Source organism: Mizuhopecten yessoensis, unplaced genomic scaffold (genome assembly GCF_002113885.1).
Source record: "Mizuhopecten yessoensis strain PY_sf001 unplaced genomic scaffold, ASM211388v2 scaffold10283, whole genome shotgun sequence".
NCBI lineage: Eukaryota > Metazoa > Mollusca > Bivalvia > Pectinida > Pectinidae > Mizuhopecten > Mizuhopecten yessoensis.
This window is the reverse complement of record NW_018408469.1, coordinates 164796-178730: the sequence shown is the minus strand read 5'-3', so window position 1 is coordinate 178730 and position 13935 is coordinate 164796. Positions and strand designations below refer to the sequence as shown.

The 13935-nt window shown below is 37.7% G+C and overlaps 1 protein-coding gene across 1 annotated transcript in view; it reads left to right on the top strand.

Annotated features, from left to right (window-relative positions):
• LOC110460006 (basement membrane-specific heparan sulfate proteoglycan core protein-like) overlaps positions 1-13935 on the top strand; it is a 37053-nt gene that overhangs the window by 3878 nt on the left and 19240 nt on the right. The window contains exons 2-5 of the mRNA XM_021512694.1: positions 520-885; positions 3204-3578; positions 4901-5164; positions 13068-13325. Of these exons, the coding sequence (XP_021368369.1) occupies positions 520-885; positions 3204-3578; positions 4901-5164; positions 13068-13325 (1263 nt within the window). The remainder of the gene's footprint in view (positions 1-519; positions 886-3203; positions 3579-4900; positions 5165-13067; positions 13326-13935) is intronic.

The window sequence follows — 13935 nt, the reverse complement described above, 5'->3', positions numbered from 1 at the left end:
CCCCCCCCCCCCCCCCCCCCCAACCTAGACTTCAGACGGTCACACAAATCTAAAGATCCCAACCTATATCACAAGTACAATTATCTACGGCTACTAAGCTACTATCTTAAAATAAAACTCTGACACTGACCCCGAGCCAAGGCTAATAACATACATAGATCATTATATGTATGTTTTAAACAATATAACGTCAAATAAATACATAACATCAAATACGCAATGTCCCTTTTTTCGCTTAAACCTTCCGCATTTTACCGTAACATCAATAAATAGGTCTTACGATATTGCACGTTTTTGGTCGATGAAATTACTCGAAATGTTGAGGGCATCACTTTAAAACACGTATAGTACCCTGTCAGATATTGTTGCGTCATACAATTTTCAGAAATAAATGGCATAACTAATTTTATTTAAAATTATGCATTTGAATAGAAATTTGTTCGAGACATTATTTTCAAATCACGAACCTTTCAATAAATTTAAACCTTATTGATAACGAAGTTAATTTTATCATGACAGCTGCTGTAACACTGAGCGGGTGGTCTGAGTACGCTGTCCCCGGGAGTGAGTTTACACTGACGTGTGACGTACCAGAGGAGGCAAATGACGTTACATTTTACCGCCGTCCTGACTTGTCCACTACAGTAGGTGTGATACAAGTAGGTGGTGACCAATGTTACGACGTCAAAGCTACCCCGCCGGTCCTCTGTACACCGGATGTCTGTTCCTGTGTTACCACGTCGACTGGAGGACGTGGTACAGTGTTCCGGTGGGTCATACAGCCACGGACGGGAGATCACGGATCTGTGTGGTTCTGTAGACGTACCAACTTTAACCTGTATTACACATCACAGGACAGTCCAGACTACACCCTTAATGTAGCAGGTAAGCATTTGTATATTCAATTGCATCCTTTGGTCCTTCGGATTTTAGCCTTTCATCGAATGCATTCGTTTAAGAATGATATCAATACAGTGTATACAGCTGATTTTGATGATGCTTACATTTCACAAGCAAAATAAATTAATTTTGTATATATTAACTTCATTGTCTATAATCAAGATATCCGATATTGCATGGAATCAATCAACATTCTACGTTCCGATACTGCAGCTGTGAATAACATGAAACTTTGGGCAATATTACAAAAAAAAAGTTGATATGTCAGAAATCGAATCCAAAACTCTCCAGTAAATTATGTATTTTACAATATAACTCTTCAGAAGACTTACGATTGTCGTATCTATGAAAAACTCTACTGAAAATGAAATGAGTTGAAGTGAGATAAGTGTCGCCTTTTGCATGTGACATCTTAAATAAGCCAAATACTAATTTACACTGCACTAGGTTCTATGTACATGCTGATCATAGAATAAAACGTTACTTGCCTTTTCATGGAACTTTTAAGTGGATAAAGAATGTTAGATATTTTACGGGTCTTTAATGCTAGATGTGACACAAGAGGAATATAGCACGCCTAATAGCTGATATTTCCATCATAATATAAATAATACATTCATTAGAGTGTGACAGTGCATTGGGTCACCCCTCACATATCACTGTCAGTGAACTCGGGGTAACCCTAGGCACTGTCACATTCCAATGCATTTATTTGATTATACCGAAAGTCTATAATTGACAGTTTATAACAAATACACGTTTTGTATTTTCATCAACAAATGTAACAGTGAACTATTCAAGCTTCAACAGAAAGGTTAGTGTTATAAAAACTGCAAATGTCATGACAATTATAACAATATAATTTTTGAATTTGACGATCGGGTTACCGAACTTCTTCATATTGTCATCATCGGTGATGGTGTCCTTGTGTTTCACGTATATAAGGGTTTTGACTCATGACGGCTGAACCGTACGCTCATCTTTGCGCGGTTACTTTTTTGCACTGTCACACACACTGTCAAACAACAACGTCGCCCGTTGCTAGGGCATTGGGAAGCACCCTTCCATGGACTCAATTTTAAAGCGAACGTGACAGTGTGAAATGAATAAATTGTCTCGGCCTATCAGATTACAGGAAGTTAAATAGAGGTAATATAATAGTATATATGCGACACCATATATATCATATGTGACGTATAATGACGTAAGCGGGGATACTCTTCTTTCTCTCTATCATTGAATTAGCGTGTTTTTTTTAAATACAGGCGTATTTTGACGGCATCGAGCCTACGACACCTCCGACATGTTTTATGGGTAACAAACCATAAGACATCTTAGACCAATTTAATAAACAGACATCGGTTGCATTAAACAAATGCTGTTGACATGTCTGGTGTGTTTGAAGCGTTATTTTGTAGAAAAAAACGGTGTATTAAGTGCAGCCCTTTATATTTCATGTCGACAACGATTGCATCGCAACTGACATTATGGAATATGACGCTACCGCCATAGTTTAGGTCAAGTTCAAGGATGAATCATTTCACAAAACGTTCTGTAACGGCTGGACTGCATGTCATCCGTTCGTTTTAATTTATGTTTTGTTTAATTTTCATACATTATATTATTATTCTCACTAAATACTCTTAAATGGATTTTTTTTATTTTGATACGTAACTCTTATGTCTAGCCAGACACACGAGTTATTTTCGCCACAGTGCTAAATTAATTATTTTTAAATAACATAATCTGAAAGGAAGGATAAGAATACAATGTACTCAGTGGAAACAAAAACCGGTGAAAGATATAAAGGTTGTACATAGAAATTTGATTTTAAACACACAAAGTATCTAAGCAAACTAATTTACATGTGTGCGTTTTATCATACAACGTGGTGATCGATTGTTAAATAGCAGAGTTTTGAACACTTTGTCCGCAAAGCCAAAGTCGATGGAGTGCCAGCGCCCAATTAAAGGTTAACATAAATGAATAACAATGCATCTTCTAAGAGCTGTAGTGACAGATTTGCTAAATGAAAAAAGGACTTGAACGTGAGGAGTTAATAGAAAGTTAAACGCCTTCATTACCTTTTTAAAGAATTATGAACTACAACCTTTCTTCTGATACATGCGGTTCATTCTGAAGCTAGTATTATTATGTATCTATATTTTATCGGTATTTGGTTAATGTGATACATGTATACATCGACATGGTTTTAAACACATAGTGATTTCAGCGGTGTATTTGTATGCTAATGAATGATATTGAAAGTGAGCAGTTTAAGTCAAAGCTCAATGTTCATGCAGTTATGACAGATGCTGTGACACTGACCGGGTCGTCTGAGTACGCTGTCCCCGGGAGTGACTTTACTCTGACGTGTGACGTACCAGAGGAGGCCAATGCTGTTACATTTTACCGCCGTCCTAACGTGTCTACTCCAGTAGGTAGTATACAAGTAGGTGGTAGTCAATGTTACAACATCAACGTCAACACGCCCGTCCTCTGTACACCGGATGTCTGTTCCTGTGTTACCACGTCGACGGGAGGACGTGGTACAGTGTTCCGGTGGGTCATACAGACACAGACGGGAGATCATGGATCTGTGTGGTTCTGTGAACGTAACAACTTAACCCTGCCTGACCAAGTACTGGACAGTCCGGACTACACACTCAAAACAGCAAGTGAGATATTTTGTATTCAATGCATATCTTTGTTTGAATTTGACTCTCAATCATGGCATTACCAGCGTGGTTAATATATAAAGGTATGATATTACAATACGACGTCCGTCAACTTTTCTTTTAAAACGCAACTTGTCCTGAACGGCCAAATAGATTTTGGTCTGGAGCATCCTTGGGCCAATGGAACTTATTTTTGAATTTATGGTGGATGTGGCTCCCATGGGGGCAGAGAGGCTGGGCCCGATAGGGGAAAAAGAGGTAAAACCTTTAAAAGCCTTCTCCTTCCATAGGAATTAAGGGATTTTATCCGAATTTAGTCTGGCGCATCCTTGAGCCAATGGGACTTAATTTTGTATAAGCAGTGGGTGTGGTCTCCCTAGGGGCAGAACGGTGGGGCCCAATAGGTGAAACATAACAAATTCTTCAAAAAACTTCTTTTTCTGTATGACAGGATTTTGTCAAAATTTGGTATGAAGCATCCTTGGGTGAAGGGGAACCAATTTTGTTAAAAAAGGTGTGTCCGAATCCCATGGGGGAAGAAAGGCGGGGCCCCATAAAGGGTATAGAGGAAAAGCTTTAGGTGTTTTGAATAACTTTTGTGTAAATGGTGGGTCTGACCCCGCTGGGGCCTGATAGTTCGGGTCCAATAGTGGTAATATAGCAAATTCTTGAAAAGTCTTCATCTGTAGGAATGACAGGATTTTGTCCATAGTTGGTCTAAAGCAACCTGTGAAGGGGACTTAGTTTTTTATAAACGGTGGGTCTGTCCCCCCAGGGGTTAGAGGGGCGGGGCCCACTAGGGAAAACATAGTAAATTCTTCAAAAGCCTTCTTCTTCTTCTGTAGGAATGACATTATTTTGTCCAAATTTAGAATGAAACACTCTTGGGTGAAGGGAACCACTTTTGTATAAACGATGGGTCTGACCCTCCTTGTGGCAGTGAGCCGGGGCCCAATAAGGAATATAGAGGAATAGCTTTGTTATCCTTCTTCTTCCGTTGGGATGAAAGTATTTTGACCAAATTTGAACAGTAGCATCATATGGGAAAGGGAAATCAATTGTGTATATTTTTTTGGTTTAAACCCACCGGAGGCAGAGGGGCAGGGTAAAATAGGGAAAGTAGAAAAATTGATTTAAAATCTTAAATTGATTTATAAATATCTTTAATACATGTGAAGCCTACCATCGTTATCTCACATCCGTTTACTAAGCGTAAAATTGTTTAGGCTATGTACATGTACCTAATGCCTTTTATCTATCGGATAGTTCTTTCGATGAATATTACAATCGTCAACATATTTTGTTATGTGATTATATTAAAGACGGTCCTGGTTCGTCTGCTACTGTTTCCCTACCGGACACTATCTACAACAGGACTGAAGGGGACACGTTTCAAGACATTACCTGTACAGCTGACTGTAGACCTGGCTGTACCTTTGTCTGGACAAAACCTGACAACACCAACTTTACTGCCTCAGCTGTGTTGTCACTGGGACAACGGGACAGGTCAGAACACGGGACGTACAGATGTACGGCTAGGAATGGTGTCGGGGAGTCAACTACAACCATCAATCTTGCTGTGATGTGTAAGTTTATATTTTGTATAATATTTAGTGAGGCACTCAGGTAATGTTTGAAAAAAAATTGACAGTTTTTTTATTGACAAAGAACTTTATTAACCAATCGAAGTATTGTGCTGGTCACAATCAATATTTAACAGTGGATAGGATAGAATTTAATTAGAGACAGTCGAAAAAAGGTAGGGAAATCGACATACAAATGTATTTATGTACCATCACTACCTGTTTATCTTATATCTATCAATAGCTATATATATATAGTTATTGCATGAAGTTGATGACCATGTTGACAAATTCATAACATTTATATTGGTTTTATCATACTTTGGTTGTTCTGTGTGACATCTGCATGTCGACAAACCCATTTGGACCTACTTTTTAGTTCAGCTTCATGTTGTAGCTTATAGTCTTTAGGTCTTTAACAATGATTAATTATGGACTTTTATTACATACTTAATAATAAATACGGGTTTTTTGTATATGCGATACGACACAATTGTTCTTACCCATATCAGCCCTCGCCGTATCACACCCCAAAAGCCGTATCAGCCCCCGCCGTATCACACCCCAAAACCCGTATCATCCCGCAAAACTCTTATCACACCCCTTTTGGATTTTTTTTCGTTTTTCAATATTTCAAAAGAAAATATTATCATAAGATAGTAGCTTTTATTAGTAAGTATGTAATAAACAGAATAAAACATGACTTTTTCCATATCACACCCAGTAGCAACCCGAGACTGCAATATCAGCCCAAGGGTTGATACTGGGTGTGATATGGAAAAAAAGTCATGTATTATTCTCTATTTGTTGTGAACATGTGGCTGTATTTACCTGAGAAAGTGATATCAATTGAGACAAAGACAACCTTATTTTCAGGTTCATAAAAATAGCAACAAATTAACTATAAAGTCCTTAAAGGCCAAGGGTGGGGTATAAAAGGGAGACAACTTGGGAAAATGAAGGAAATACAAAAATGTGCGTGCCTTCACTTCAGAGAATAAATTTCTTCAAATTCATGTTTTTCCAAAGACGTGATGACAGATGCTCGACACGCGAAAAAATGTAAAAGACTCTAGTGTAGTTGCCATAGGATATGAAACTCACAAAGTTCTGGATCACATACATGTAACAACAAAGGATGACCCAGTATCCCAAAGGCATGCCCATGTTGAGACAAATAAATTTTATGAAAGAATGACAGAAAGGACATTACAATCAATGTGCACACACATGACAGGAATCTGTCCATAAATAAACTCGTGAGAGATGCTGGCACTATCAACCAAAACGACCGATGACATTCAACCAAGGCATTGAAAAGGGTTTGAAGGCAGTGTCGTCCGGTCCAGCATACAAAAAGGGAAAAATCTGGTCCCATTTACTTAAAGATAAAATTGAACCCGTAACAACCCTTGTCCACTGGTGTCTGCATAACAGTGAAGGAAACCCATCCACATTGAAAAGCAGTTTGACAAATGTTGTAGCACATTTCCAGAACGACCATTCGGGATGCCATCATTCCAGCAGGTACAAAAGGATAAAAAAATAAGAACCTTCTAGACAGGTCATTGATGACGTTGCAGCTAAAATGTTGCTTGGAGTTATAAGAAGTACAGCTATTTACAAATATCTCCAGGATTACATTTTAGTTAGGGACCCTTTCTATGTGGAAAGTTTCAATAATGTAACATATTTCAAGATAAGAGGATATAATTTAGTGACGATCAGTATCTTGTGAGATCACAGTTGGCTGTACCGCACTGGAACGACAAAGTGGATAGGAAATATACTTCTGTTTCAAAACCCCGTGTACCAAATGCTTGGAGGTCATTTAGAGGGGAAAGGTGTACAAGGAACCAATCTACTATTACAGAACTAATATTTGGAAAAGCTTTGTAGAATCATTATATCATTACTGAGTACATTCAATCAACTATATTTTATACCTGTAGATTATTTACTTATTTGCTTACATTGAACATTATATGAACAATGACACTGACATATTGGACCTTTGATTTAAGACATCAAAGCTTGATTTGCAGATGTGCAAAAGATTAGCAAATTGATTTAACGTTTGCAGTTGGTTACAGACTCTGATTTGTTTACATCCCCCATTTATTAGGGTGTGTGGTATGTTTGTGGCCCTAGCAACCCATGTTTTAGATAACCCCCGCCTTCCTCTTCCCTCTCCCTAATTGATGTTCGGTGTAATTTTAAATTAGGTCGTCCTGGGCCTTTAATTGTTATATAAGAAGCTATATTTTTTCAACAATTATTTCGCTTTTTTTCCCATTATGGAATCAGGTTTCGCAAGGGTTGGGACCATAGGAGCAATACCCTTGACAGTATATGTCCCCTCATCGTAAAAGTTTTAAGTGGGGTGCACTCTTTTAACACAATATGTACAACAAATATGTGCTTCTCCTTCATCGATGTTTTCATTCATCCGTTCACAATTATTTTCAATTTCCATACAAACAATTACTCCGCACATAACACTATCAAATATATAACACAATAATATTTTTCAAATAAGTGCACCGATATAAGATATGACAGATGTTGGTGTTCGTTGATATTTCTCACGTATTTATCCTTCAAGCAATAACAAACCCCCAAGCTACATACACTGGCTGCATATTTAGACTTATCGCATGCTTACTTTCTTTTTCATTGAATGCATAATTTTGTGCATATTCATCCATGTAAGATGACCCATTTGCCGTCATAAAATGCTTCCATGTTCTTCAACGTTATATAATGGCGTCACAATGAAGACTTCAATAGTCAGAGATCCAAATTGGCGGAAGGTAGGCTTGTCAAATCACATTGAAAATGTGATATGTATTATATGCAAAAACTGGCAAGATATATTGAAATGATTTCAATTCGTTTCAATTTTATTCGCCATTAATAAGACGGTTTTCCATTGTAGTCTGCCAGAGACACGTTAACAAAAAGTGACTTAAGTCGAACAATGAATGGAAACGCTCTGATATTATTTGAAGCAAAACTATTAATAATCATACATTTCTTTTCGTGTACTGGGTCATTGCTCATTGAACATTGTGCAGTCAGTGTACATTATCTGAATACTAAAGTTGAGAATCGAAATAGATGCATTTATTAAAGAGTAAAACAAACATTGGTTAAAAGCATGTAAAATAATAAAGCAATGATGTCGGTCAATATAATATAGGCGATCATGAATACTCAAGATCTGGTAAATAATCCACTACTGGACGGTTTAGTATCCTAGGGGTTGTCATCAAGGATATTAAAGCACACTTTTTCGTATCAATTCTATTCAAAGCTTCTTTTTTTAACAGCACCTGTGTTTGTTCATGTAGACCATTTTAGTTTTCAACATTTCCAAATATGGAACTGAAAACTGTAAGGCCTTAAGTATTCCTATAACTGACTAGAATTACAGAAGTTCCTTCACTGCACAAGGTGCATTGATCGAATGAACTACAAAACCTGTATGTGGGGTCTATGTGGTATGATATACTGATCACGATCAATTGCATTGAATGTATAGTAATCGTTTGGCAGAACACATTGGAGAAAAACAGATTTATATATACCCGAGGGAAAAAAAGAAACGGAGGGTAAGAACATGCATTTTATAGCCAATAAATTCCAGTTCAACACTTAAACTCGCCCAGACGACCATCCTGGTCAGTGTAAAAGTACATAAGGTGACAAAATCAGTACTAGTACATTTGCACATAGGGTAAAAAGCAGTAATACTAGTACATAGAGTGACACCTGTAATACTGGTACATATGGAGACAACAGTAATATTAGTACATAGGTTGACACCAGTAATACTGGTACATAGGGTGAAAAGAGTAATACTAGTACATATGATGACAACAGTCATACTCGTGCATAGGGTGACAATAGTAAATACAAGTACAATATGGTTACAAAAGTAATACTAGTGCATATGGTGACAACAGTAAATACTCGTACAATAGGGTGACAACAGTAATACTGGCACATAGGGTGACACCAGTAATATTAGTACATAGGGTGACACCAGTAATACTGGTACATAGTGTGGCATTAGTAATATTGGTACATAGAGTGAAACCAGTAATTATAATACATATGGTGACAAAAGTAATACTGGTACATGAGATCACTTCAGTAATCCTTTTAAATAAGGTGACACCAGTAATTATAATACATAGGATGACATCAGTTATACTGGAACATAGGATGATATCAGTAATCCTGGTACATAGTGCGACACCAGTACTACTGGCACATAAAGTGACACCTGTAATACTGGTACATAGTGTGACACCAGTACTACTGGCACTTAAAGTGACACCTGTAATACTGGTACATAGTGTGACACCAGTACTACTGGCAGATATGGTGACACCAGTAATACTGGTACATATAATGACATCAGTGATACTAGTACGTAGGGTGACAAAAGTAATACTGGTACATAATGTTACACCAGTAATTCTGGTACATAGAGTGACACCTGTAATACTAGTACATAGAGTGACAACAGTAATACTGGAACATAGGGTGAAACCAGTAATACTAGTACGTAGGGTGAAACCAGTAATACTGGTACGTAGGGTGACACCAGTAATATATAGCGACAGTAATACTAGTACATAGGGAGGCAATAATAATACTTTTACATAGGTGACAACAGTAATACTGGTATATAGGGCGACAATAATAGTATTAGTGCATAGCGTTATACCAGTAATGGTAGTACATTGGTTGACACCATAAATAATAGTGCATATGATGACAACAGTAACATTAGTAGATAGTGTGACACCAGGATTAGTAGTGCATATGGTGAAACCAGTATTACTGCTACATGGGGTGACACAAGTATTACGGTTAGATAATGTGACATTAGTAATACTGGTGCAAATGGTGATAACAGTAATATAAGTACATAACGTGACACCAGTTATACTGCTACATAGGGTGACACCAGTAATACTAGAACATAGGGTGACACCAGTAATACTGGTACATAGGGTAACACCAGTAATACTAGCACATAGTGTTACAACAGTAATACTGGTACATAGGGTAACATCAGTAATACTGATACATAGGGTGACAACAGTAAAACTGGCACCTAGGGTTACAACAATAATACTAATACATAGGGTAACACCAATAATCCTGGTACATAGGGCGACAATTGTAATACTGGTGCACATGGTGACGCCAGTTATTCTGGTACATAGGGTGACACTTGTAATACTGGTACATAGTGTGACAACAGTACTATTGGTACATTAGTTGACACTTGCTCGCAATACTGGTACATAGGCTGACAACAGTTATACTAATACATAGGATTACTGTGTAAACCAGTATTACTGCTACATGGGGTGACACAAGTATTACGGTTAGATAATGTGACATTAGTAATACTGGTGCAAATGGTGATAACAGTAATATAAGTACATAACGTGACACCAGTTATCATGTATGGTGACAAAAGTAATACTGATACATCAGATGACTTCAGTAATCCTGGTAAATAAGGTGACACCAGTAATTATAATACATAGGATGACACCAGTTATACTGAAACATAGGATGAGATCAGTAATCCTGGTACAAAGCTTGACACCAGTAATACTGGTACATATAATGACACCAGTCATACTAGTACATAGGGTGACAACAGTAATACTGGTACATAGTGTTACACCAGTAATTCTGGTACATATAGTGACACCTGTAATACTAGTACATAGGGTGACACCAGTAATACTAGCACATAGGGTTACAACAGTAATACTGGTACATAGGGTAACACCAGTAATACTGATACATAGGGTGACAACAGTAAAACTGGCACATAAGGTTACAACAATAATACTAGTACATAGGGTAATACCAATAATCCTGGTACATAGGGCGACAATTGTAATACTGGTGCACATGGTGACGCCAGTTATTCTGGTACATAGGGTGACACTTGTAATACTGGTACATAGTGTGACAACAGTACTATTGGTACATTAGTTGACACTTGCTCGCAATACTGGTACATAGGCTGACAACAGTAATACTAGTACATATGATGGCAACAGTAATACTGGTACAAAGAGTTACGCCAGTTATTCTGGTACATAGGGTGACAATAGTAATACTGGGACACAGGGTGACGTCATTTATTATTGTAAATAGGGTGACAATAGTAATACTGGTACACATGGGACGCCAGTTATTCTGGTTCATAGGGTGACACTTGTAATACAAGTACATACGGCGACAACAGTAATACTCTTACATAGAGTGACAACAGTAATACTGGTGCATAGGGTGACAACTGTAATGCAGGGGCATTAGGTGACAACAGTAATACTGGTACATAGGGTGAGAACAATAAAACCGATACATACGTTGACAACATTATTACTGGTGCATAGAGTGACAGCAGTAATACTGGTGCATAGGGTGACAACTGTAATGCAGGGACATTAGGTGACAACAGTAGTACTGGTACATAGGGTGACAACAATAAAACCGATACAGACGTTGCCAACATTATTACTGGTGCATAGAGTGACAACAGTAATACTGGTACATAGATTGCTAACGGTAGGACTAGTACATTAGGTGCCAACAGTAATACAGGTACATAGGGCGACAACATTTCTACTGGTTTGTAGGGTGACACCAGTAATACTGATACATTGGTTGACAGCATTAATAATATAACATAGAATAAGGGTGACACCAGTAATACTAGTACATGGGGTGGCACCAGTAATACTGGTAGATCATGTGACAATAGTAATACTGGTACATAGGGTGACACTAGTAATACGAGTACATATGGTGACAACAGTAATCTTTATACATCGAGTTACAACAGTAACACTGGGGCATAAGGTGACATCAGTAATACTGGTACATAGGGTGGCAACAGTAAATTCACGTCCAATAGGGTGAAAACAGTAATACTGGTAAACATGGTGACGCAAGTTATTCTGGTACATAGGGTGACAATAGTAATACAGGTACACAGGGTGACGCCAGTTAGTCTGGTACATAGGGTGGCAATAGTAATACAGGTACACAGGGTGACGCCAGTTATTCTGGTTCATAGGGTGACACTTGTAATAATAGTACATACGGCGACAACAGTAATACTGGTACATAAGGTGCATGTATTCGCGAAGTATGAATCATATTTAAAATGCATTTTGACTTAAATAGCAAAAAGTGATTATTTAAAAAGTCAGATTGATTAAATAATGTATTGGATTGATTTGTTTCACTTTTTTTCTGTATATTTCAATTTTAATGACTTTTCTGTTTTGTTTATCAAATGTATGTTTGCTGCTTGTATATAAAATGCAAAACAATATATAGGAAAATATGACAGGAGAATAATGAAAAACAAAATAAATAAAAATCACAAGAAGACCGATTCTGCATGCAAGCTGTTGATGTATCTTCCGGACGGTTCTATATGGTGATGGCGCCATCTATGACAAGGGTTCGAGTGAGTGGGGTGGGGGTGGCGGGGAGGGGGAGGGGACAACATAGACACATGCACGTGTCCAAGGGCTGTCCTGTGCTATTTGGTTGTTTTCCAGGAGTTTTGTCATTTACTTTTATTAAGTGATTTTGTAGTTGTATTATGGAGATAGTTTTTGTAGCTGCATGTATTAATATGTATACCTGCTGTGGAAAGGGCAAATGGTAACCAACCGAAACTCCCAAAGACTCCCGATTTCTTGCAACATATAAGGTATAGAAACTCTGTAGTTGACATTTTTACTTGTTTTTTTGTTTTTGTTTCTCCGCTTAAGAAACGTCGGGTGGTTGTTTACTATAAAGTGCAATAGGTATTAAAATCAAAGTGTATTATATTTGTATCTTCTAGATGGACCAGGTAACAGCATAACATTTCAGCCAGAACAAGCTTTGTTAGATATAGTTGAGAACCAGACTGTGCCAGATATCGTCTGTGCTGCTGACTGTGAACCGCAATGTACCTACATCTGGTCGAAAGTAGGTACAACCTACCCAAACCCACTATCTCTGTCCCCGGCCGTGAGGGGTGATGCAGGACAATACACATGTTCAGCCAGTAACGGTGTCGGTCAGGGAACAAATACGACATGGACCCTTATCGTCAGATGTAAGTATTGTAGTAACGTTGGGTGGGCGTTTACATTGTATGATAACATAAGTTTGTCTGTTTGTTTATCTATCTGAGGATAAAATACACCATTCTGCCGCACTTTCTTGGTTAAACAAACATATATAAACTGATGCATTTGTCATTTATATAATGATATAACTTCTATGTATTTCCCTTTACCGCAATAAACTATTTGCGTTTTCGCTTTTGCCTACCTGTTCTGTCATCCGCCGTAACACAACTAGACACTGTTGGGCTACGCCCAACTCTCCTGCACGAGTCTATCAAAGCAAAAAGAGTGCGCTTGTTAAACAATTAAATTATGTTGAAATGCATAAATGGTAAACAAAGTAGTATGTAACGTTATTGGCATTTGTCAAAAGAAAAAAAAAGAAACTAAGGACCAATACAGTTATAAAAAAAGTCATGCACATTAAATACTCTCCCGTTACACAGCGAAAGTCTTTTAGAAATTAGGTATGTTAAAATAGAATCGTACATGGAATTTCTTTTGATAACAAGGCATTTTACTAATCAATCAAACTAATAAGTGACGGTATAAAATTGACGAATCTGCGAATTTCTCGTGTGGCACTGATCCCGATTG